Source organism: Mustela erminea, chromosome X (assembly GCF_009829155.1).
Source record: "Mustela erminea isolate mMusErm1 chromosome X, mMusErm1.Pri, whole genome shotgun sequence".
NCBI lineage: Eukaryota > Metazoa > Chordata > Mammalia > Carnivora > Mustelidae > Mustela > Mustela erminea.
Window position 1 is genome coordinate 14,727,248 of NC_045635.1, and position 24,429 is coordinate 14,751,676.

Below are 24,429 nucleotides of genomic sequence, written 5' to 3' on the forward strand. Positions count from 1 at the left end.
GGCCTGGGGGTGCCACTGCAGGTCACCTATGTCACAGTGTTGTCATCAAAAGCCTTCCCCGCCTTACCTCATTTTGGTCTATCTTGACTTTTCTATGTTCCTGAAATAGGTCAAAGGTGGTCCCACAGAGCTTGCACTGCCCCCTGATCTTACATGCTGCGGTTTCAGCCGGCCATTCTCAGGTGGGACAATCTGCTGCCCGGGGACACTTGGCAATGTCCAGAGATAGTTTTGGTTGTCACAACTGGGGGGGGTTGTCGGGGGGCATCCAGTGCACGAAGGCCTGGGATGTTGCCTAATGTCCCATGATGCACAGAAGAGCTCCCACAAAAAAAGAATTACTCGGCCCTGAATATCAACAGGGCCAAACATCAGAGGGGAAGGAACCCTGCTCTAGGCTGGGGGCTCCCCAAGCTCAGGGGCCAAGTCCGCTCACTCTGCAGGGGCCACCATACTTCACAAAGGAAGTAGGGCGGTGCCTCGTTCCCCTGGGAGGGTGTGTCCCCAGCGACAAGGCTGGTGGAATGCAGTCCAGTGGCCAAGCTTACCTTCTGAAGTATCTTCCACACCTTCTGGTAGAATCCCACAGGGACCCTGTTGATGGCTCCGTCCAGCCTTCTCCTGCGGAGCCACTGGCCCTGGCGCTCCCCCCAGCCAATGTGGTGCCCACCCGAGTCTGAGGATGACGTGCCAGTGGGCGAGGATGGGGTGCTGGACCTCTGCAAGACACAGGGAGCGTGGCCTTCAGAATCTGCAGAAACGGAACCCCACGGGACTACTGGCCCTCGTGAGGGAGGACTCTGCTGATTCCTCAAAACAGAGACCACAGGCCCAGAAGGAACATAGTTCCTTGATTGCACTCGGGCCATTTCCTGCAGCTGGACTCATTCTTTCCTGTACAGGCTGGCTACTGATCTCTTTTCGTGTACTCCTCCCAGCCCCTGAGAGGGGGTACACCACCAAAGGACCCTGACCTGACCACGGGGAGGCCTAGCAGGCCAGAGTGCAGCCCCTGGGGTCAGACTGTGACTCCTAAGTCAACGCCGCTGCATCTACCCAGTTGCTCTAGGCCTCGGCCTTCCCAGTCCAGTGGGTCACAGTCACACCTGCTGTGGGGAGCCGTGAGCACTCACTGCAGGAAGACACAGAAAACCCTGAAAGCGCACCTGCCTTGAGATAAGGGCACACGGGACTCAGCTGTCCCTGCCAAGGCCCTCTGGCATCACCGCACGAGGGAGGCGAGAGCGAGCCCAGGCCAGTAAAGGCCAAAGTGGCCACTTTACTTGCACAGTGCCCCACAGAGGCAGTGGTCATCTCCCTGTCCTGCAGGTGCCGCAGACAAGGCAACACAGCATATGGGGGAAGGGGGAGAGGGGTGGCTTTGGAGGCAAAGAGAACGAGTGAAGGCTGGGAATCCTTATTTAGTAGCGAGGCCTCTGAGATGACGGTATATTTTCCCCCCACCCCACCCCCATCCCTTTGAATCCCTTTGTTTGCCTGTTCTTGGCCCTGGACTCCACCCTAACCGGGGAGCATGGCAGCCGCCGAGCTGGAACACAGGCTTTGCTGAAGCAGAGGGAGCATGTCATCCCATTCCCTCCTCCTGGCCAGAGGCTGGCCTTATTCTGGCCTTCCAGAGCCAAGCGCTGGGGCAGGGCCAGCACTTCCGCTTCTGGCCTCAGGAGCCAGCAGGCCCGCCCACGACTGCAGATGCAGCGCCCAGAGGCGCCCAGTGGGGGCCTGGAGCTCCGGCCTGAAAGCCGTGCTGGCTTCCTGGGGGGAGGGGGGCGGGGGAGTATGGCAAGGCTCACAGCCTGCTTTCTGCCAGAGGATGGGTTCTTACTTGCCCATCTACAGGGCAGCAGAGGGTAACTGTCATCTTCCTGTGTTATCTTGCTCCAGCCTAGCCGGTACCTTCATTTCTCAATGCACAACCTCGAACTTAAAGGTTTAAAAATGAAATCCAAATGGCGAGCATGCTAGCAGGCCAGGAGGCAGTTTTCCCTATGTACTCATTTTGACTTCATCGGATCTTATTTTGAAAAGGCTGTTAGGCTGGGTTATTCCATGGGGCTCATTACTGCCATTTAAATACGGCAACAATTAGATACAAATAAAAGTAATTACAGCCGCACTCATCAATGACTCAGCTGGTTTTCTCCTTCTAGTTTCAAGAGGAAGATTAAGACTCGCTTCTGCAATTAGAATATTTCCTACTCCTCAGGCCAAGCCAGGGCATCGTGAGTACAAGGTGCTCATCAACACGTGTAGGCCCTGGCTCACCACCAAAGCTCAGAAGAAAGTCATAGAACCAGTACCCCGAAGGTTCCAGAAGCTCCTGGACAGAGCTCAAATCAAGAACTTCTCAGCTTTCCTTCTAGACCCTCTTCATAATGACATTCAAATGAAAACTCTTAAACCTGGTCAAAGCTGTGGGAGTTAGGGATGAGGTGGGTGCACGAGAAGGACAAGAGCATTCAGACACCACGAACGCAGAGGCGGTGAGGAGGACAGTCGGGATGCGTGGTTTACCGCGGACTTGGAGGAATGCGCACTGCTGGACATGGCCTGGCTCACAGAAAACAGCTATAAAACAAAGAGAGTCCACTCAGTCATGTGCAGTGACACCGAAGGACGCAAGCAGACAGGAGGAACACAGAACAGCATCAAGAACCCCCGCGGAAAGAAGGCGCAGAGGAGGCAGGCGGGCAGGCAGAAGTTTCCACTCACCGTCCAGGCCAAGAGCCCCAGATGCCAGCCAGCGCAGAGCTCAAGGCTCCATGTCACGGGGGACTTTGGAAATTATCTTTCTCGGGAGGATGAAATGTTACCCATTCTAGTCCTCGCAGGAGATGCCTTATCAAGTTAGGACACAATTTATTTTCCAAAGTCCCAGCCACAAAGCATTAATCTTTAAGAGTTGTGAAAATCGGGGCACCTGGGTGGCTCAGTGGGTTAAGCCTCTGCCTTCAGCTCAGGTCGTGATCCCAGGGTTCTGGGATCGAGCCCTACATCGGGCTCTCTGCTCAGCAGTGAGCCTGCTTCCCCTGCTCTCTGTCTGCCTGCCTCTCTGCCTGCTTGTGACCTCTGTCAATTAAAAAAATCTTAAAAGGGATGCCTGGGTGGCTCAGGTCATGTTAGGCGGCTGCCTTCGGCTCAGGTCATGATCCCAGGGTCCTGGGATCGAGTCCCACATCAGGCTCCTTACTCAGCAGGGAGCCTGCTTCTCCCTCTGCCTCTGCCTGCCTCTCTGTCTGCTTGTGCTTGCTCGCTCTCCCTCTGTTTCTGACAAATAAATAAAATCTTAAAAAAAAAAAATCTTAAAAAAAAAAGTGAAAATATGTAGAAATCAATAAAATATCTGCCCATAACCAGCACTTAGCATCTGGCCCTACTGGCATTAAATAGATATTTATTAAATGAACAGGTAAGAGCAGGCTGATGACCTTTGCCCAAACAAATATTTCCTCATCTAAAAATCTATAACATATCCTTAACTTGCATGGGGATAGTGCCTGGGCAAAAACCATGCACCCGTGGGGTTCTTGCAAAAGTGAGTCAAAATTTAAAATGTTAAAGCATCTATAAAATTTTGGAGAGAGAATAATGTCTTTCCTTGATGTAAGGGGCCAAACAGAAAACTTGTACTGGCGGAATCTAAACCTAGCAACGTCGATCATTTTGTCCCAGAAGATACAAGGACAGTACTAAATGGAGGCAGGAGCCAGCCATAGTCACCCACAGCGAGCGACAGTCGGGGTCTGGTGCCACCGAGTGGCTAGCAAAGGAAGATGTTTGCAAAGTTGGTTCCTGACTTGGAAAGAACCTAAGGTAGCAGCAGAGACCACATAGAGAATGTGCATGTCACTCTCCACGTCCTCGACGCTCGCTCGCTCACAGGGCACTGAATCATGGGGAATGTGCTTCAGACTTTCTGGAGGGAAGCGGAAGAAATGGGTCCCAAAGGTGCCTGGAAAGAACGGTATCCGTATACTGTTTTCCTTCCAGGGTTAAACTCCCCCAGGCAGTGTGGGGACAGGGATAGCAGTATTCTTTCTGGTCATATAATCAATGACCATGTTTTACTTTTCTCTACTTCCTTTTTTTTGCATAGAAACTCCTGGCAAGGCAGAGCCCAGAACCACATCTCACAAAGCCTCTTATTAAACCCAGGAGCTTGGTAAATGGATTTATGGTAAGGCCTCCTCTCCTGCTCTGCCTGCCCGCCACAGCCGAGAAGCTACCTCCACCCAAGCGGATTTGATGGGCAAAATCACTCTCCATATTCGCAGCCTTGCTTTCCACATCCAAGCCAGAAAGAACACAAATCGGAACACAAAGCACACGTGTGAAGGACAGAACAAGACAATGTTTCACCTGGTCGTCAGCACTAAATCGCCTAGTCATCTGAAAGTAAAAATACGTCAGGACATAAACAAAAGCCAGTTTCAAATCAAGGATGCCCTACTTCTATCAAGCTCTCGGAAATCCAGGAGTGTGCTGGCCCAGCTGCTGGGTGTGACCCACGAGCGCCTCAGGGACTCAATCTACTGAGTCATCATCTGACACAGAGAAGAGAATCTAAGTACATTTCTCACTCCGGTCGTGGTCAGAAGGACACTCTGTTTCCTCTTACAGACCAGGTAAGTTCTAGCCCCATCCCTGGCACACGAGGACTGAAGAGCTATGGCCTTGAGGTCCTGGGGGGTCACTTCAGAAGGAATTTCTGGGGGCACCTGGGTGGCTCAGTGGGTTGAGCCTCTGCCTTCAGCTCAGGTCATGATCCCAGGGTCCTGGGATCGAGCCCTGCATCTGGCGGGGAGCCTGATTCCCCCTCCCTCTCTCTCTCTGCCTGCCTCTCTGCCTACTTGTGATCTCTGTCAAATAAATAAAATCTTTAAAAAAAAAAAGAAGGAATTTCTGGTGAGGTTAAAAGTGAACCGAGGAGAGAGACAGCAGTGGACAGCGGCAAACCCAGGTATCATGAGCGTCCCGTTCTATTTCTACCTTCTTCGTGCTACGTCATCTGAAGGACACATTTCACGGCAAGACGATTCAGTTACATTTTGTACGACTCTACTTTTGGAATAGCTGTGGCCCTCCACCGAGAAAGTGTGGTTCTCGGCAACAGAGACCAACACGGGTAAGGGTGTTTTCTGGAATGTTCACAGAATTCTTAGATATCTGGGTAGAATGTGTTCAGATTTCAGGACAGCAGGGATCACACATCCTCTACAAAGAGCACCGTGCAGGCCCTGGGTTTCTAGCACTTTCTGAGGTGAGCCCAGGTAGGACAACCACTTCTTTCCCAGCACTGCCACCAAGGGTCCTGTCTTACCTGTTTCATCTCGCTCCTCAGCCTGTTAATGCCACTCCTCTCGGTTTTGGTGACCCCAGTGTGTCCCACTTCATGGATGGAGATGGCAGGGCTGGATGTGGAGGAATGGATAGGTCGCACTGGAGGGGAAACACATACATGGCTCTTAGAAACTACTAGCGTCCACCCTGAGGGAGGAATACATGCCCTGTGCTTCTTTTTATCCACCTCTAGCTCTCCCACTTGATGAAAAACTCCAGAAGGAGACAGCCTCCTCCGCCCCAGCCAGTGCTCTCTTTCCAGCCCCTGGCACGGCCCCTGCTACACGGCCCCGGCCCCAAGGGTGTCGGAGTCAAGGGCTGAAAAGGTGAACATCACTTAATTAAGCGGCACGCAAAAAAAAACAACAGAGTAGCCATAAAACCCTTTAATGAGTTTTTGTTTTTGTTTTTTTAATTTCTTCTCCAAAAGCACACCTTCCTTGTAGAAAAGTAAGGCCACCCCACTATGGGACCTTGGGGGCTGGAGAGGAAGTCCTCGGAGAAGAAGCCAGCGGAGGGCTGCAGGCGGAGGAGACCTGGCTGCCCCAGGCCCGGCGCGCTCCTGCCGGCGCACGAGGGGTGGGGTGGCTCCCGTCAGTCACCTCACTTTCAACCTGCTGTGGCAGCCTCCGGACTCGGGGCTCTGTGCGCACCGCCCCTCCCCGCGCACCGCTTCTCAGTGCTTGGGCCGTAGCAATCATTCTGAAGGCAGGGCTGATCGTGTCACTACACACTCGGAGTCCTTCCAGGCCTCCCTCTGCCTTCAGGGTGAAGCCCTCCTGCCGAGTCCCAACTGCCACCCCCGGCCCAGTGCCCCGAGCCCTGCACTCCGGGGCAGCTGCACAGGGCTGGTCCCACCTCCCCGCCACCCCCCAGCCCCGCACTCCTGCTACAAGGTGCTGCACATTTGCACGTGCTGCCCCCGCCCACCCCACCCGCTCCTCTGCAAACCCAGCTCAACGGTCCCGTCCTCAGAGCGGCTTCCCCTGAGTGCCCAGCCTTCCCACCGGGCCCCCACTGAAGCCGCAGAGTGGAGGGTGCCATCTAGGACAGTGGAGATGACTAAGGAGCCAGCAGGTACCGACATTTAACGGACAGCGGGGAGGAAGGATACCAGGAAGGTAGAGAACAGAAGCCAGAAGCTACAGCACGGCCTGTATAGGGTGGGCAGAGCTGGAAATATCTCCAGCATCTCAGGCTGTAACCAAAATTCCGAGACTGTTTGAGTCTCTTAACTTACAAAAATTGAACGATGACGGAAGACAATTAACAAATGATGTTATGTGTAAAAAGACGGCAATTAGCCTTGCTTGCAATTAGACATATTTATAGCTTTCAAGTGACACTACTCTGTTCTCAATTTTGTAAGCATCTATAGCTTTAGATCTAATACCAAAGTTTTCGTAATTATCTGTGTCAAACCCCGAATATTATTTTCATGAGCAGGAACACATAAAATATTTATCTTGCATATTTACATTTCAAGGACTGTGCATTTAAATAGAACTGAAAATTACTTTTGGAAAAGGATCTCAAGCACTCCTCCTTCAGGAAAGGAGAAAAGGGACCAAAACACATCTGATTGCACGATGCCGTCTTTGTTTGCTGGCTTGTGTGCACTCTGGGGAAAAAATACGAAGTACCCGATGTCCTTCTTATTAAATAAAAAGAATGACAGCCCACACGGCATTTCTTTGGCTTGATGAAATAAATTTGCCAATGTGTCTGCAAATCATTTTGCTTTATTATGAGGGGGAGAAATGATAATTGCTTCAATTATAATTAGGAAGCATTTGAGAACAGAATTCCACCAGGACTCGGGCGATTATACTTCCTAGCACAGCAAACAAGGTTCTGGTACAGATCAGAACGGAGTGAGCAAAATGGAGAAGCAACCTCAGCAAGAAGGTGCTAGAAGTAGAGGGCTCTACTCGCCTGAACGGCAGTGGGGGTCTGCTTGAGAGTGCTTCAAGCCAAATCAAGGGCAGGGTCACCTCACCCCCACACGAGACAACTGCACTAGCAGCAGGTCGCTGAGGGGTCACAGAGGCCAACAAGCTGAAATCTGGACCTAGGACTGTACCTCCCCATAAAGTAGGAATCTGAACCTCATAGGCTCTGTCCATGACCGCAGTTTCGGGAGCCCCTGGACCAGCCAGCCCGGCCCCCTCTGGTCCCCCAAAATGGTGAACTGAGCATTTACTTACTGCTTCTCTCGACGCCAAACTCTTTTCCACTGAGAATATGGTGCAGGAGGCTTTTCATGTCGAAAGGGCTGAGGTTCATCAAACTTTCAGAAGCTTCTTCTCCTATAAATACACACCTTTTAAGTGTCTCTGACACAGGGCTGGTGGCACGTAGAGGCAGGTGGGCCTGGGGGAGGTGGTGACAAAGGCCACTGTGGCGGGTCTCCCTGCTTGGGATGCCCTCACTACCAGTTCAGGGCTGAACAGGGCTGCTCCTCGGTGATTCTAACCTGCGGTTTCAATATTCGGACATGTAATTTTTCACACTGTGATGATTCCCAGTGTTGGAGCGCGTCTCACTGTTCACTTACATCTCTAAATCGGCAGGGTGACTCCCAGGGGGAGGTGCTAGGAAGTGGGGGATGGCCTCTCGCCGCAAAGACATACAGTAGGAACTTAGCTACAGACGCAGGGCCCAAGACCCTCGTGCCTCACTCTCCCTGACGCATGAAAGTCCGTGTCTACATGACAGAACCTGGGAAAGCATGAGCACAAGCAAAGGCCCAGAAGCTCTGCTTCCAAAACCCTTGGGCAGGCTCCCCGTGGGGCAGGGTGAGAGGGCGGGATCCCCCCCCGCCCGCCCTGAGAGTCCAATTGCACACATCGTACCTGAGCAGTTCAGGCTCCGTGCCAGCTCCGTGGCCATCACCTGAATGATCAGTCCGATCCGGAGTCTGAGCATCTCCACGAAGAGGCTGGGCTGCGCCCTGACGTACATGGCCAGGTAGACCACAATCTCCTGAGGCAGACACATGCGCGGGCTGCGTTGCAGAGACCGGCTGCCGGGGGAGAGGCCCCTGCGCCTGGAGGAAGGCAGCCGCCCCGCCCCGCCCCTCCCCAGCCCCCCGACCTGTGTGAGGACAGCGATGCTGATGTCCTGCCCACTGGCTTCGTAGATGAGTTTTGTGAGCTCCTCGGGGGGCAGGGGACTAGGAAGAAGCATCAAGACACAAGCACCATGAGAGATGCCCAGGAGGGGTCTGCCCTGCCCTCCACAGAACAGCCTTATTTTCCCGTGGGAGGCTCCCAAGTGACAGGGTTTTAAAAAGACCCTCTTCCTGGGGCGCCTGGGTGGCTCAGTCAGGTTAGTATCCAACTCTCGATTTCGGCTCAGGTCATGGTCTCGGGCTGGTGGGACTGAGCCCCGCGTAGGGCTCCCTGCTCAGCGCAGAGTCTGCTTGTCCCTCTCCTTCTGCTCCCCGCACCCCGGGCTCGTGCTCTCGCTCTTTCTCAACTAAGTAAATCTTTAAAACAAACAAACAAAGACCCTCTTCCTGAGTGGTAGATGGCACAGATGCTCTCAACACAGTCCCACAAGGCCCCACAAACGTCAGGTCCCTAGGCTGAAGGCTTACGCAGAAATAGTCTTCTCCCGGGGCTCTGGCGGCAGGCCCACCGTGAGCTGCTTCTGGTGTGACAGCAGGTCCGTGCAGGCCTAATCACGTAGGGAAAAGGGTGAGGGCCACGGTGACAGTGGGGGAGAGGGGCGAAGTCAGCAAAGCCAACAGGCAAGTGTCACCGCCCATAAGACCATAAATTTACCTTGACAAACTTTATAACCCACGTTGCCGTTTATTTGAAAATTCATGTATAGACCCCAGACTGAGCAACCCAGGCAGGGCTGGGGCCCTGTGAGCTCTGTGGCCTGGGCCTGGCCCTGCAGGGCCCTCTAGGGTACTCGGCGCCCACCCAGCAGAGCAAACACACTGCATACGCAGCTATTCCACAAGGGAGATGAGCTGCCGTGAGTCCAAAGATACCAATGTTAAGGGTTAAAGTCTTCAGTTGTCAAGTGTCCCCATTATTCACGTACAACAAACACCTGTCGCCTTAACGGTAACACTGCACTCTAATGTCTTAGAAAGCAGTTCTGGGTTTTGCAGGACCTCAGGGTTAAAACGTTAATCACGATTGCACTGCAGATGGGCAGAATTAAGAACGCTGCATGAAAGGGTTGCCAGGCCACAGAGCATTTTCATTTTATTTCTTGGTAAACCTTCTTCTGCAGCTAAAAAGGAACCAAACTAATCAACTTGCATTTCATTTCCTTTGTTTGCCCTCCAAGAGCAGTGGGAGGCCAGGAGAGGAGGGCCTGTTCCATCTGTGTTTTTGATAACTGCTTTTCTCTACAAATAGGAGGTGTTCACTTCCAGCTTTACAACAGAAAGAGGGCACAGGGCTGGAAAGAACACACGGAAGTCCCGAGTGCGCTTGCTCTGACCTCCGCCAGGACCTCCACTTTCTTCCTGAGCAGGCCAGAGATATAGCGGATCAAACCCCACTCCTGGTTCAAGCCAGCTTTCCTGTAGAGCTCGCTGAGGAGGTTGTGAACCGTGACCCCGTGTTGTCCGGAAAGATTTGTGTCCCAGCTGGGGCCCCTGTCGAGAGAGGGAAAACCCTGGAAGTATGGCCTGCAATGCTTACGGGCCGGATTCTCTTGCAGCAGAGCTCACTTGGCAGGGAAGGAAATGAATCACCACACATTCTGCCAAGCTCTGGGGGCCCTGCTGGTGCCTCTGAGTCTCACCAAGAGGGTTCCATCTTACCAAAGCATCCCTTCTATTTGAAACAGAAGCCTAACAACAGGAAGCAGTGAGATCCTGGCCTCGCTCAGCCTTCTCATCCCAGGAGGCCAGTGCTAGTAGGCAGAGAAGGGGATCGAAGTCTGTCTGTGGTGATCCTGGATAATCTGGGTGAACCGTGACCTGGTGTGCTGGAAGGCCAAGAAAACTAAAACAAAGAGTCAAGGAGAACGGAGCGAGCTGGGGCTGGCGAAGACCGTAAACTTACTTTATTACATACAGAATGTACAGAATGTCTGCTTGTTCCTGGAGGTTCGCACAATCTTTCAGCTGCTCCACAAGCTTCTCACAGTCCACGTCACCCTGGTCATCTCTGGGCCACTGGAAGTCCTCTTCAGGCGCCTGGCCACACAAAAGACAAAGAGCAGGGGAGAGAAGCTAAGCATGTGAACTCACGGAAGACCGGGCAGTAACACCAGCGGGGTCTTGGAACTCTGTCACTGTTGGGCTCCAGGCTCTTGGGGACTCTGCTGTAGCTTCTCATTTATAGGTTTTACTGTTTCTGATCAGTGAATCACTATGCTACTCGATGTTTGCAAGAGATCAGGCTGAATGGGTTAAAATATGTGTAAGTTTTATTTATGCAAAGTTGAAAAACAGGTGAAAACCAACCCCTGGTATTAGAACGCAGGCTAGCGGCTCCCACCAGAGTGGAGGGGAGGAGGCCGCCGGGAGAACACAAATGGCACAGTGCCCGCCCCCGGTCTCCTGCTTCTGCCAGGCCCGCCTTTATATAGTCGGTGCTACAATAAAATATCCTTTTGAAAGCAAAACAAACACAAAAAGCATGTAAGCTTTAAATGACCTAAAACTGAGGTTAGGTTAAAAGATTCTCCAGTAGACACTGAATCTTTCTATTCATGTGGGATAAGATTAAGGGAGACTTCTAGATAAAAGAAATTATGGGAACTGGTGGAGAACACCCTGAGATTTTTTCTCCTTGGGGATCTCTTTCTAGTTTTGTTCCCTGCTCTGCAAATTGGGGCCTGGCTTTGGCTCGCTGGCACGGATAGGATAGGGCTAGGTAGTGAGCTAGCTTATTTCCTCCAGTGTGACAGACTCTAATGACAGGGCAAAAAGGCCTTTTCCCCCATGCAAAATATAAAGGTTTGCATCAAATGCATTGTGAATACAGACCCAAAGCAGACTGCCAACAACTAAGTGAGGGGGTTCCCACTGAAACCCAGAACTTCCAATCCTCAAAGTCCTAGATATCAAAAAATATGATCTTTCAAGTTCAACCTTGTAAAAGAGTTCTTAGGACTATATCAGCATTGAAAAACATTACACTTTAAAAAAAAAAAAAAAGTGATTCTAAATACTTCACCTGTTTTAGGAGTGGCTGAGGAGAATCAACAAGATTTAGTGATTTCCGGTGAGCACTTAGAACTTTAGTTGGCAAAGTCATGGGAACAACTAGAAAACAAAAGCATAAAGGAAGCCCTTCTGAAGAGGAGGAAGGATAAGATACTTCTTTTGAGAGGCATGGGGGCTACTCCTTGTCCAATACAAACCAATTGAAAGAATGAGTACTTACTTAGTTTAATTAATTTCAGCAAGAATTTACCATGTAGCCACATCATGTGTTAAATCTGGGAACAAGAACTGAGCAGGACATGGGTCTCGCTTAATTTAAGGGGCTGAATTTTGCTTTTCTCTCCTGGAACTCCGGGGAAATGACATAGCATCTAAGGGCTGAAAGGAGCCTTGGAAATGACTGAGGCCGACCTTTGTCTTTCAGATGAGGAGACTAGGAACCAGAGAACGAAGAGCATGTGAGCAAGGTCACTGGCCTTCTTGTAAGGAAGGTGTCCAGCTCCCGGGAGTCTGGTGTGCATTTCACTTTGCCAGGGCCCCGTGTTGGAGCTTCTGGTGTTTCACCACCTTCGGATGCTGTCATTATCAGTACTTATTCATCAAGCCATCTGTGTCTTCCAGGCTAGATCTTAACATCTTGGGAAAATAGGGGGCTTTCAAGATAGAGATGGGGCATATTTAAAAGGCATTTATAGACCTCCAGGTTATACTAGTAAAGGAAATACACATTCTAATTTTACTTTCTCTCAAACCCCACTAACACGGCAGAAAATCATTTTTAAAAATTTTTAAACATCTTTTTAAGATTTTACTAATTTATTTGAGAGAGAGAGAGGTAGCGAGAGAGAGCATGAGCGGGAGGGAGGAGCCTGCCACAAGCGCGATCCCAGGACCCCAGGATCATGACCCCAGGCAGACACTCAACCAACTGAGCCACCCAGCAGCCCCTAATTTTTTTTTAAAGACAAATCCTCAAGAATAGGGAAAAGTGGGAGAGAAAACAGTAGTAATGACATTTTGGAAGCGGGGGAAAGCTGATGAATGAAAGATAACGGACTTAGTAGACACATGGCAACCAAACCCCAAGTCTGCAGTGGGAACAACCAACAGCCAGCCAGATTTAGATCCAAGAATCTTTAGAAGTCTCAGGAGCTTGCTGCACTATATACCTCTGGAACTGGGGGATCTGGAAGGGGTATCCAGAAATAAGGAAGACTGGACAGAAGCTGTGGAAGAAGCAGTGAGCTCTCCAGACACCTTCCTCTAACCCACACAGCTCAGCCACTGCCTTGCTCCCCTGGACAGAAGACTAGAAGGCTCTTTGAAGCGGTAAAAGCGAAGGTGGGGCGTGTGGCAGGTCTGAAGGACTGTGGTGGGATAGGAGACTGTACAGCTCTAAGTGACCAGAGCCTGACCTGTCAGAAAGGAGATGGCAGAAGAGACGGTAGAGTGTCTCTGGGAAGTCTACACGGCCTACACCCGTTAAAGCCCCAGGTGCCGCTCCTCCGCCCTGAGACACTGACAGGCGCGCCAGGATAAGCACAGAACACTCCGCATTCCAGGAAAGACTAACGTGGAAGACCGAAACCAAAACAGGAAAAGTTGACTTGGGGGACCTGGAAACCATTCAGGGAGAAGAAAAATGTAAAAACCAAACCTCAATCCCCTGCTGTTAATATTCTTAGTTAACTGAATTGCGTGCATGGAACAAGAATGGACGCAACTCAGAGAACAAAGATTGAAAACATAAGAGCCGAAGTACAGAAACTCAGCTGAGGGGATGGAACGAAAAGTTGAAGCAACGGCCCTCAGAACAGAGCAAAAGACAGAGAAATGGAAGACCGAAGAGAAACGGTAAAGCCTTCTCCAGGAGGTCAACATTGGAATCCCTGCGCACCAGCGAGAGAGAACACACTAAATGTAGGGAAGGACATGAGTCAAGAAATTTTTCAGGGGCGCCTGGGTGGCTCAGTGGGTAAAGCTTCTGCCTTCAGCTCAGGTCATGATCTCAGGGTCCTGGGATGGAGCCCTACGTCGGGCTCTCTGCTCAGTGGGGAGCCTGCTTCCCCATCTCTTTCTCTCCGCCTGCCTCTCTGCCTACTTGTGATCTCTCTCTCTCTGTCAAATAAATGAATATAATCTTTTAAAAAAAATTTTTCAGAAAAACTTTACAGGACTGAAAAACAAATTTCCAGATTGAATGGGTGCACTGAGCCTCCACACAGTGGATGAAAATAGACCCTGGTCCAGGCACATCACTGAAATTTCACAACCTGGGAGCAGAGAAGATCCAAAAAAATTTCAAAGAGAGAAACAGTTTATATTGAAGGAACAAACATCAGAATGGGTTTAGATTTCTCAACAGCAACACTGGTAGCAAAAGGACGGTAAAGCACTGCTTTCAAAATCCTGATGAAAAATTCATTTTCAATCTAGAATTCTCTGCCCAAACTCTCAAATGGATATATAGAATATTTGTAGATGTTTTCAGACTCAAAAGGTCTTGACAATTCTTCTCACCATGTACTATTTCTCAGGAAAGTGCTGGATGTTTTGACCAGAAAAAGAGTAAGCTAAGAAACAGGAAAACAGAGACACAGAAAACAGGAGAGCCAACCCAGGAGACAAGAAGTCTCCAGAAACTCTCCAGGATGCTGGTGTGGGAAGATCCCAGGATAAAGTTGACAACCCAGACATGGAGGCAAACAGGCAAAAGGGGCCGTGAACTTCAGAAACAAGCAGGTTGAGGGCTTGGCAGCACTGTGCCTGCCCTTCTGCTACTGTACCAGTTTTTTTTTTTTTTTTAACCTTTTGAAACAGTTCTAGAATGTGTTCCACTATTGCAAAGATTAAAGAGAAGTCCCAGAATGTCAGGTGTGCAACAGGCCTAGAGGACCATCAACTAGACAGAAGGAAACTTGTGGACGCTAAGTATATAGCTGACAGACTCATGGAAATGACTAACCCTGTGGAAATTTGTATCGTGGGCCACTGGGAAGTAGCGAAAGGGGGCAAACCAAAATGAGAAGATAGAGCAACTTTCAATAAAGTTAATAGTATTACTGACTTTTAAAGTTGACTTTAACTTTAGTGTTAACTTCAGAAGAACCCAAAAATAAAAACAGTAGTATGATCACAGGATACTATAATGCTCAGCTGAGAATAATACTTGCGTGCACGTATTAATATAAAGAGCGAATACGGATTTAACGACGCTTTAATCCAACGACATCACTAGGTTATGGGAAGGAACGTAGAGGAGCGGGGACTGAGGACAGCTGAATCCTCATCCGCAATTAGAGAAGGCCACCAGACACGGAATAAGGTCGATGCATCCAAAGACGGCAAGATACACAGACTGTTTTAGAAAAACAGAGATATGTAAACACCAGGAGAAACGACGAAGAGTTGAAAGCGGTTGTCTCTCTGTAGAAGGACTGGGTCAGTGGGGAGGGGAGGGATGAGGTAGGAAACGTCTATATTTTGTTGTCTTCTAGAATCCTGACTTTTAAATTATGCTCATGCATTACTCTGAGAAGTTACTTTAACAGGCAGAGAAGAGTTCTTAACGCACATGGAATTTCCAAACCCTTTGCTTTTGCCATCACGGAAAGTATATCCCGAGTGGAGTGGATGGCACTGAAAACATGGCTGTCTTCTGTCTTCTTACAAAGAGGGGGCAGATAGCACTTCAGGGATGTGCTTTGTAGGAGGTGGTTGATATACTGGTCCAGTTCATCTTCGCTCTCTGTAACTGGACAAGCAAGAGAAAGAGCTAGTGAAAACGAGCTGCAGACATATGTCAACATGTCACCGTGACTGCGTGTAGCGCTGATCGTATAGGCGGCACTAAGGCGCTTCAATGGGGGGACAACATTCTGATACAAATCCCTGCACCCCCACTGCTGGAGGCTAAAGACATTTACAAAGATAACGTACATGCTTATAAAGTTATTGTTTGGAAGCCCTTCACCCTAGGAAAAGAAAATACAGGTCAAGATAGATACACATCGTACCAAGATGAACTTGAAAGTGTATGAAACCCTGAGGGCCAGCAGCAAACATCTGATCTTTTGTTTTAATCGGTCACCAGGGAGCTAAGCACTATGGAATGCCCAGCCCCCATTCCATGTACTGCGCGAAAGTAAAAACCGGTCACTTCAACCCAAAAACCTTGCTCAGTTTGAGAAATATTATACACACAGGATTTCATCCCCATTATCCAACCAAACCTGGATGACTCTACCATTCCTTTGAAAATTCAAGCAATGTGTTTCGTCTTCAGAGTATATTTTGTGAAGAATCCTCATTCCTGAAACCCTTTGTCCCTCTAGGTTTAAAAAAACACTTCTGCAGTGTAGATTTATAAACTGGCATTTTATTCATTTTAATAGATGCGAGTTCCCAAAGCCTCTTTTTGTTATGTTAATTACCAATCATTTTCTGTACGCGCAATTTTATCACAATGCCAAGGTTTAAATAAATTCAGTGAACCACCTGCAAATGCATTCTAAGCCATACCTTGATTATAGGTGTCTTCCAAGTACCCTCCCAAATCCGAATCGGGACTGAAGCTCCCTTCGCTGTCATCATCAAACAACTTCTCATCACAGTCTGGATCCAGGAAGGTCAGATATGTGTAGAAAGACGTAGTAAGAAATTCCGAAAGGCTCCCTAATTTTACTCTGCCAAGGAGACACTAGGTTAGAGATACAGATGCACGTGGACAAACTTCCACTGTGAATCAGAGAGAGACTTTTCAACAACCAGATGGTGCTTCTGCCAGAATTGATTAATACGTCACTTTGCAGAGCGCCCCACATAAGTAGTCGGCCAAGAAATTAAAACAAAAATTCAATACCAAGTATAAAGTGGGAGCACGGAGCATATTAAAAGCTAAAATGAATCATGCTGATTTCTTTCTCCCAAACCCAACACAAACAGAAATCCATTTTACTGAACCAACCAAAGTTTTACAAAACAAATGGACTAAACCACTTTTAACTAGAACCAAATCAAGCCTTGGCCGGGGGGGGGGGGGGGGGGGGGGGGGGGGGGGGGGGTGTGGGGGGGGGGTGTGGGGGGGGGGTGGTGGTGGTGGTTCTGCCCTAAAACTGGACCAGAACAAAACCTACCTACCATGCAATATGGTCACCCAGGAACAGGTATATGAGAGGTCTCTGAGAGGAGAGGCAGTCTCAGAGACAAAGTTCTTTCTAGAAGGAATGCGATGGGGCCATCCCTAGACTGCAGCAGGTTCACAGAGTGGTCTTACTACATTTTCAGGCTGGGAAAAGTTCCACTGAAAACCGCAGCTGGGTTTGGCAACGTGGGGTCCTAGGTTCAGGAAACACGAGGGAGGGCCAGCCTACAGAAAGCCGCCACTATGCGCTTCTTAAAATGTTAGCTCTGGGGGCGCCTGGGTGCCTCCGTAGGTTAAGCCTCTGACTTTTGATTTCAGCTCAGGTTGTGATCTCAGGGTCCTGGGATCGAGCCCCGAGGCAGGCTCAGAGCTCAGTGCAGAGTCTGCTTGCCCTTCTCTGCTCCTCCCCCACAATCTCTCTCTCTTTTTCAAATAAATAAAATCTTAAAAAAAAAAAAAAAAAAAGGTAGCTCCAGAGGCAGAAGACAATAGGATCCTCGGAGCTATCAGCATCAGATGAGGGCTTAGTTGAAAAGGCTGAGGAAAACAGTTTAAGGAGCACAGTGAAGCCTGCGATGCAGATGAATTCGGAGGTGCCTAAGCTTCAGTGGGCAAACGGACTACAGCAAGAAACATGGCCCGAGGGAAGGAAAGAAAAGCCTTTTGGTTAATGAGTAAAATCTTTTCCTTCTAGATTCTAATGATTCTGTTGCCTTGAGACTGGGGACAGGAGGAGGTGAGGGGCGGTGGAGTGTGCAAAAAGAGACAATGGAAAGTTTCTCTCTGAAGGAAGTTGAAAGGGCAGGTCAAACTTGAGACGGGGGCAATGCACAAAGGCTTCTGAGAGCAAGCTACCCCAGGTGGGTGCGGAGGGAAGGTCTGGCAACGGGGGTGAATTCAGCTTTTTAAAGACCCTCAAACCTAAGGAGAAGTCATAATGAGATTCAGTTTTAATTATCAAGAACTTCATAGGAAAGGCAGCCCACGGAGCCTAGGCATTCCTGCTCCTGTCCACCACTCTCTGGGTCATCTGCCATACTCTGGGAACAGGAGGCCCTCCTGATTTTTGTTAAGCCCTCGTCCAGCTCGTCATGGAGATGAGAGCCTGGTTTCCGTGTTCATACAGAGCTCCTGTACCTCTTCACTGTGTGGCCCTTGCTCTCTGAGCCTACAGCCCCTTGTCTGTACAACAGGAACACAGGGGTGCCTGGGTGGCTCAGCAGGTTAAAGCCTCTGCCTTCGGCTCAGGTCATGATCCCAGGGTCCTGGGATCGAGCCCCACATCGGGCTCTCTGCTCAGTGGGGAGCCTGCTTCCCCCTCCCCGCCGCCTCTCTGCCTACTTGTGATCTCTGTCTGTCAAATAAATAAAATCCTAAAAAGAAAAAAATTTTAAAAACAATAAAATATTATCCTTTTCTCCATTCTATATCTTTTAAGAATAATTTCTAAGGAAAGGCCTTTGCAAACATGGCACAAAACCTAGAATCAATGAGGATAAATATCAGTCTAACAACGTAAAAATCAAAAACCTGTACGGCATGAAATGAAGTCAAAAGACAAGTTGATACACTGGAAAAAAACATTTGTGGTAATAGTATGGAAACAGAGGACTAATTTTCATAATATCAAACAGCTCTTACAACCAGTAAGAACAAATGGAAAAATGGAACAAGACACTGACAAAGTTTGCACAAAAAAATGTTTAACTGTCAAACGTGAACAAAATTATAAATAAATGCAAAATATTATGACAGAGAGACTGTATTTTCCCAGTAAGATTGCTAAGATTAAAAACACAGGCATAGGGGCGCCTGGGTGGCTCAGTGGGTTAAAGCCTCTGCCTTCAGCTCAGGTCATGATCCCAGGGTCCTGGGATCAAGCCCCGCATCGGGCTCTCTGCTTGGCAGGGAGCCTGTTTCCTCCTCTCTCTCTGCCTACTTGTGGTCTCTGTCTGTCAAATAAATAAATGAATAAATCTTGAAAAAAAAAAAAAAGGAATACAGCCCACAAGACAAAGTGAAGACTCAATCAGACGGTACAAACCAACATGGGGCACACCGCAAGTGAGCCATTAACTACAGACCGTATTCTTTTGGACAATGATTAGATTTCAGTTCAAGAGTTCATTCTGAAAAGCAGTTAATTACGGGCATATGGTATTTTCTCTGGGCCATGATGCCACACACCAGGTGGCACCTTATCCAAACTGGACGTGAAACATACAAAGTGCAGGCCAAGTGCAGTGACGGTGCTAGTCCTAGAAATGTAGATGGCGGATGCGGATGCTGGGGACAGTCTTGCGGACGCTTCCAGGAGAAGCTCAGATTGAGGGCTATTCACGTCTGCTGCAAAACTCCCCAGTAAGCTCTGGGAGCAGAAGTGCCAATCCCAGCACTTAGAAGTACAGGAACTCAACTCTGAAGGGACAAAAAGGCCAGGGACAAAAATCCATACTGCATGGGTCCACTCAGTTGAGACACCTAGAGGCGGAAAACACAAGGGCAGCTGCCAGAGGCTGGGGCAGGAACGGGGGAGCTGTTGTATAATGGGGAGAGAGCTTCAGTGTTGCAAGATGAAAGGAGTCCTGAAGACTGGTTGCACAACCGTGTGAGTGTACTTAACATTACTGGACTGTATATTTTAAAACGGCCAAGAGGGTAAATTTTACGTTACAAGCATCTTACCGCCGCTTTAAAAAACATTACAGTGGCAGCAGGGTCCCTAGGGTGGGAAGACTTGAGAAGGGCTGACTTCAATGCCCAAATACTCAGCAACTGGCATTCTAGCAGGGACCCAGTGGAAGACTACAGGGCCCAGGAAGGGTCATACCTCACGTGTGGCCAGCTTTACAGTGAGGTTCTCTTAGAACCTTTCTCACATATTCTAGGGGATTTGGAGAGATCGGGGCACAGATGCTATCGAGAAAATCTCTGCCTTGTGACAGTCAGAGCGTCCAAGAACGGAATCAATTTTTCCAGGAGGTGAGCCCCCCGTCACTCGAGGTGCTTACCCATATTACCGGGGAGCATCTGGTACCACGGGCCTGCAAACCAGGGTACGTATCGCTCCACTGAGGATGAGAGGCAATAGTCTAGGCAGGCCCATTCCGGCACCCTGCTCTGAGGGCCACCAAAGAAATTTATAAAGTTCTGTGATTTATTCTTCAGGGGACAGCATGCTCAAGTCAATTCAAGGAGTGTCTCCGGAGCACCTACCAGACCTAGGCACTGGGTGTTTTGTGCCAGGCCTTCTAACCAGAAACAGACCCGGCATCATCCCATACAAGCGATCCCAGAATGCCCCTGCAGACAGACTCGTACATTCACCTCTCTATGCCCCAGGCCTCCTGGCAGCCATAAAAGCTGCACAAACACCCCCCAAAAGCTGCTTTTGATACAATTCCAGCTCCACATGGGTGAATGCGTAAGATTTAACTTCTTTTTTAGTCTAAAGCTCCACACTTCCACGTTCAGCAACTGATATGAAAAGTGGGAGAAGAGCAACAAAGGACTTTTAAGAAAGGTCACGATACTTTATAAAAAAAAAAAATCACAAATTACCTGGCTCCCCCAAAATATCCATCCTCTAGTTTTCTAATTGTAGAAAGAACTGCAGAATGAATGTCTGAGCCATCATTTGCTAAGGGAAAAAGGAAAATAAAAAAAGACAAGTGAGTTTACTTAATCTGGGAATACTTTTTGGTTTGGGGGGCATGCGTAGAAATGTCTTCCTCAGTACAATCTAATTAAAATACTTATGGAAGATTCCTGAGCTCGGAAACCAATCTGCTAAGAACCCCCTTCAGTACTTGGCTTTGACTCGTTTTAAACATTTTGGAAGGGGCCCAAATCAACAGTGGGACATGAATCAGGCAGATCAAGTTCAGAGACTTACTGAGCATGGTGTGGGTGATGGGGAAGGTGAGCGTGGGTCTGCCTGTCATTCGCCAGCAGGTGCAGAGGTAGGCCAGCTCGATCCTCAGCATCTCCACAATCATCTCATTGTCCAGGGCCAGGTAGAAGTGATGCTGGTCGGTGAACTGCAAGTCAGATCAGGCCCAGTGAAAGGCTGTCCTCCCTTCCCTCGACACAACCCCAGCTGTCATTCACGGCCATGCTAACCCTTGCATCTTGCCCCCAGAGAAGAGGCTCAATCCTGGCTGTCATCCTTCCCCATCAAGGGGCTCTCCTTGCCATCGGGCAAAAAATCAATCTGTCGCCTGCCCAGGAGCCGCAGCTACATTCGCATGGAAGGGAAAGGTGTATGGCCAGATCTAGTTACAGCTCCTCCGATGAGGATTTAAGCACCTGGCCCAACACCGCTGTCCCTGAAAGGAAATCAATAACTCCTTAAATCCTCCTCATTCTAAGGTTGCTGGGCTCAGAGGATCTCCAAGTGAGGGAAGGGAGGGCGCTGGGAGCAGGTGAGACAGTGGAGACTGCATCTACCCAACTGATGGCCTGGTTAATGTGAACTAAAGGCACTACCGCCCGGTGTCGATGAAAATCAAATCGTTCTCCTAGCCTCTGGACTAGGCCACACTCCGCTCTACTCTGAAATTTGTTACAATGGGAAGTAACACAAGATTAAAGCGAGCAACATGGGCTACCGACCCGAGACCCCATGGGTGACAGTGTGCCTAGGTGGTGGGGGCCTGTGTCCATGGTGACAAAGTGAGCCCAGAGCTGATCTTTCTAGCTGGCCAAACGGATGGAAAACATTTGGCTTGGGTTCCCTTTGGTACTTCCCTTTGTAAACAAAAACTCTGAAAAAAAATCCCATAATTGGTATATTTGTGATGCCATCAAGCGGGTCGGGACCTGAAAATCAGACAGGCTGTGTGCCACCGTGTTCAGACAGACTAAGCAAGGGTGAGGGACTACGGCTACCCAGGGCTTGAGGGCGGCAAGTCAAGGGCCAGGTCCCTAGCAAATTTGGAAAGCAGTGTGAACTTCTCTACTCCTCGCGACTGGAAGTGATGGCACATGAAGTCTGCTTCAAGCCATGCCTACTGAGCCTACTGAGCATCTACTGTGAGTAAAGAATTGTACCGGGTACTGGGAATCACCCTATCCACTGCTGTTTGAACACACACACACCCTCCTTCTGCCGCATTCACAGCAGCTCACTGAAAGGGAACTTAATCAGAGGACGTGTGTGGCTTTGCTTCCGGCCTGCTCTGCTCACCTGGGGTGTGAAAGTGAAGATCTGGTTCCTAATCACATATAGCTTAGATGTTCCAAGAACGCCAATGTGCCGATACGGTCGCCCACTCAATTTCATATTCTTATTCCGTCCTATTTGAAAAATAAAAGAGAAATTAGAGATAGAACCAATATGGTAATATGTAATCCAAGCAACTTTGGCTAAGACCGGGCTTATTTTCATTAACCCACTCTAGGGTTTGGTTTTTCTAATACCGTTGACCCTTCTTTAAAATGGGACAAGGAGGAATTAGAAACAAAAATTTTAAAAATTAAAATTCCACCGCCTTCTCTTCATGCATGTATAGCCAGTTCAACATCTTTATGGAATAAAACCACTGATAGAACTTTATTAATGCTCACTTCTAATTTCATATTGAGCCTACTACGTTAGGTTTTAGAAAAAGAGAATGCCCCTCCCATTTTAATGGGTCAAGGAGCATTTTCTGAGACCACAGATAAAAAATCAGAAATGTTACCAAGACACAAAAGGCTGCTCCAATTGTGAATTTTCAAAGAGGGCGCCTTATTTTTACAACAGATCCGGCGAAGGGCACAGCCCCCCTGGGGTAACACCTAGCGAGCGAGTGTGAGAACGTGCTATGGTGCAGCTCCTCTTGACCTCCAAGAGGCTGAACCCCATGCTTTAGTGTCTCGCCCAGTTCTTCACAATTTATACCTCTCGGTCCCCCTCAGACCCCAAACCTAGAATCAAGATGCCCCCCTCGCCAAAACCACCCAACTGTCTCCCCAGACCTACCAAGCTTGGCATATATGTGACTAAGAATCCGGCCCGGCTGGACCCGGATTGGATGAATGTCAGCAATACTCTGGACGTTTACCCCGTGTTTCCTCAGCAAGTCCTGAATGTGGCTGTTTTCGGCCAGAACAGTAACTGCAAACGAGAGCGTAGCATGTGCATTAGACCGTGGCCTTCGCCTCCTCACATGGAGAACATGTGACCGACCGAGCTTTCCTCTGGCCTGTGCCATACACATCAGGATGCTCTCCACACACGCTGGGGGGCTTTGAAAATGACAGCAATTGTCCTGCTGCTCTTCCTGGTTCTCTCTGCCACACCTCACCAGCCCCCAAAATGTGTTTTTATTAAGTGCCCTCAGTGCACCAGACGGTCTGATAAGAGACTTCTGGAAACGGTCTTCGACAGGTCCTGAGCCAAATTACCCCATCTCGCATGATCTCTTGCCTCCCCGTAGGTGTGCCTTTATTCTAAACTGTCTTATGTTCTTGTCCCTTGGGATGAGAAGCAGAGACAGCTCTGGCTGGGGAGACGTCAGGAGAAGCTGGAGCTCCTGCTCTCAAGGAACCAAAAAGAGCAATACTGTGGTGTGGGGCCGCAGGGAGTGCTCTGACCAAGGGTGGGGGAGGTCACTCCCTCTGGAGAGAAGGGAAAGCAGGGCTGCTAGAGGGTGCTGGTGCAGCCTGGCCAGGGCCCGAAGCCCAGCACAGGCTCTTGCTGGTGGGTAAGAGCTGCCTGAGAGCCGGGCCCCACACCCCAAATGGGCTGCTGTGGACCCCATCTTCAGTGAGTGCGGCTGGCCAGCTGGCTCTCCAGCAGGCAGGGAACTCACATGCCTGGAATGTGGGGGCCTGGGCGGGGACTCCGAGCCCTGTACCTCCTGTACCAGTTCCACTTGAATGTGGCTTTTTTTTTTTTTTTTCCCCCAAAGATTTTATTTATGTGTTCAACAGAGAGAGAGAGATCACAAGTAGGCAGAGAGGCAGGCAGAGGGAGTGGGGAAGCAGGCTCCCCGCTGAGCAGAGAGCCCGATGCGGGGCTCAATCCCAGGACCCTGAGATCATGACCTGAGCTGAAGGCAGAGGCTTTAACCCACTGAGCCACCCAGGCGCCCCTTGAATGTGGCTTTTAAGAGAACAACGGTGCTCTGGCAAAGGGCAGAAGTCCTGGGAAGGGGACTGGTGGAGGGGACTTGTGGCCACAGAGAGCGGGTGGTGGTGCGTTCGGCTGCAGGAGAGCCACAGGGAAGTGTGGTGGGGTCAGGCTAGACGACAGCTTGGTTACTATTAGTGGCCCACTGAGCCCCACCATCGCACCTTGAATGTACAATACACATAAATGCCACGGAGACCTGCAGGCCACCTCATTTACATAGCACGTGATACTTTTTCAAAGTATTTTCACAGCTGTGATCTCATCTGAGCTTCACAACAAGGCCCTGTGGGGAAGCCCATCCCAGCAAATGGGAGCATCAGCCACGTGGGGCTGGGTGGGTGGCTTCCCTTCACGTCGGTGTCTTCTGAAGCTTCCAACACCACGTAGAGATTAGTGGTCACTCTCTGTACAAGTGACTCTTCTAGAGAAGTGGTTTGCCCGAGACCTGCGAGCCTCTGATCTGATACAGCCGTATGTGGGCAAGTTCCTGAAACTGCACTTCTCCTTCCCCCGGGCCAGACCTTCTTATATTTCCTCTTCTGCTTCTGTTCTAGTCTATCACGCTGAGAAGACACTTGCAGCCGGAGGCCCACCAACGGGGCCCAGCCGGCGCTTGGAAAAGCGGCCTTGGGATTTACAGGCTCGCTGTGCAGCGCGGGTGGC

General features: G+C 49.6%; 1 protein-coding gene across 5 annotated transcripts in view; it reads right to left on the minus strand.

Moving 5' to 3' along the window:
• The window catches only part of PHKA2 (phosphorylase kinase regulatory subunit alpha 2), a 79,909-nt gene that overhangs the window by 6,252 nt on the left and 49,228 nt on the right, over positions 1–24,429 (minus strand). For 3 of the 5 annotated variants that reach the window (XM_032330141.1, XM_032330140.1, XM_032330144.1), the window contains 17 exons: positions 22,612–22,746; positions 21,835–21,944; positions 20,542–20,686; positions 20,208–20,286; positions 16,025–16,188; positions 15,078–15,257; positions 11,514–11,602; positions 10,395–10,528; positions 9,826–9,982; positions 8,960–9,039; positions 8,455–8,533; positions 8,214–8,343; positions 7,566–7,667; positions 5,339–5,457; positions 4,378–4,407; positions 2,533–2,586; positions 549–719 (listed from right to left, as the gene is read on the minus strand). In XM_032330141.1, coding sequence (XP_032186032.1) covers positions 549–719; positions 2,533–2,586; positions 4,378–4,407; positions 5,339–5,457; positions 7,566–7,667; positions 8,214–8,343; positions 8,455–8,533; positions 8,960–9,039; positions 9,826–9,982; positions 10,395–10,528; positions 11,514–11,602; positions 15,078–15,257; positions 16,025–16,188; positions 20,208–20,286; positions 20,542–20,686; positions 21,835–21,944; positions 22,612–22,746 — 1,958 coding nt within the window. The remainder of the gene's footprint in view (positions 1–548; positions 720–2,532; positions 2,587–4,377; positions 4,408–5,338; positions 5,458–7,565; positions 7,668–8,213; positions 8,344–8,454; positions 8,534–8,959; positions 9,040–9,825; positions 9,983–10,394; positions 10,529–11,513; positions 11,603–15,077; positions 15,258–16,024; positions 16,189–20,207; positions 20,287–20,541; positions 20,687–21,834; positions 21,945–22,611; positions 22,747–24,429) is intronic. The other 2 variants (XM_032330142.1, XM_032330143.1) reach the window with 2 other exon arrangements.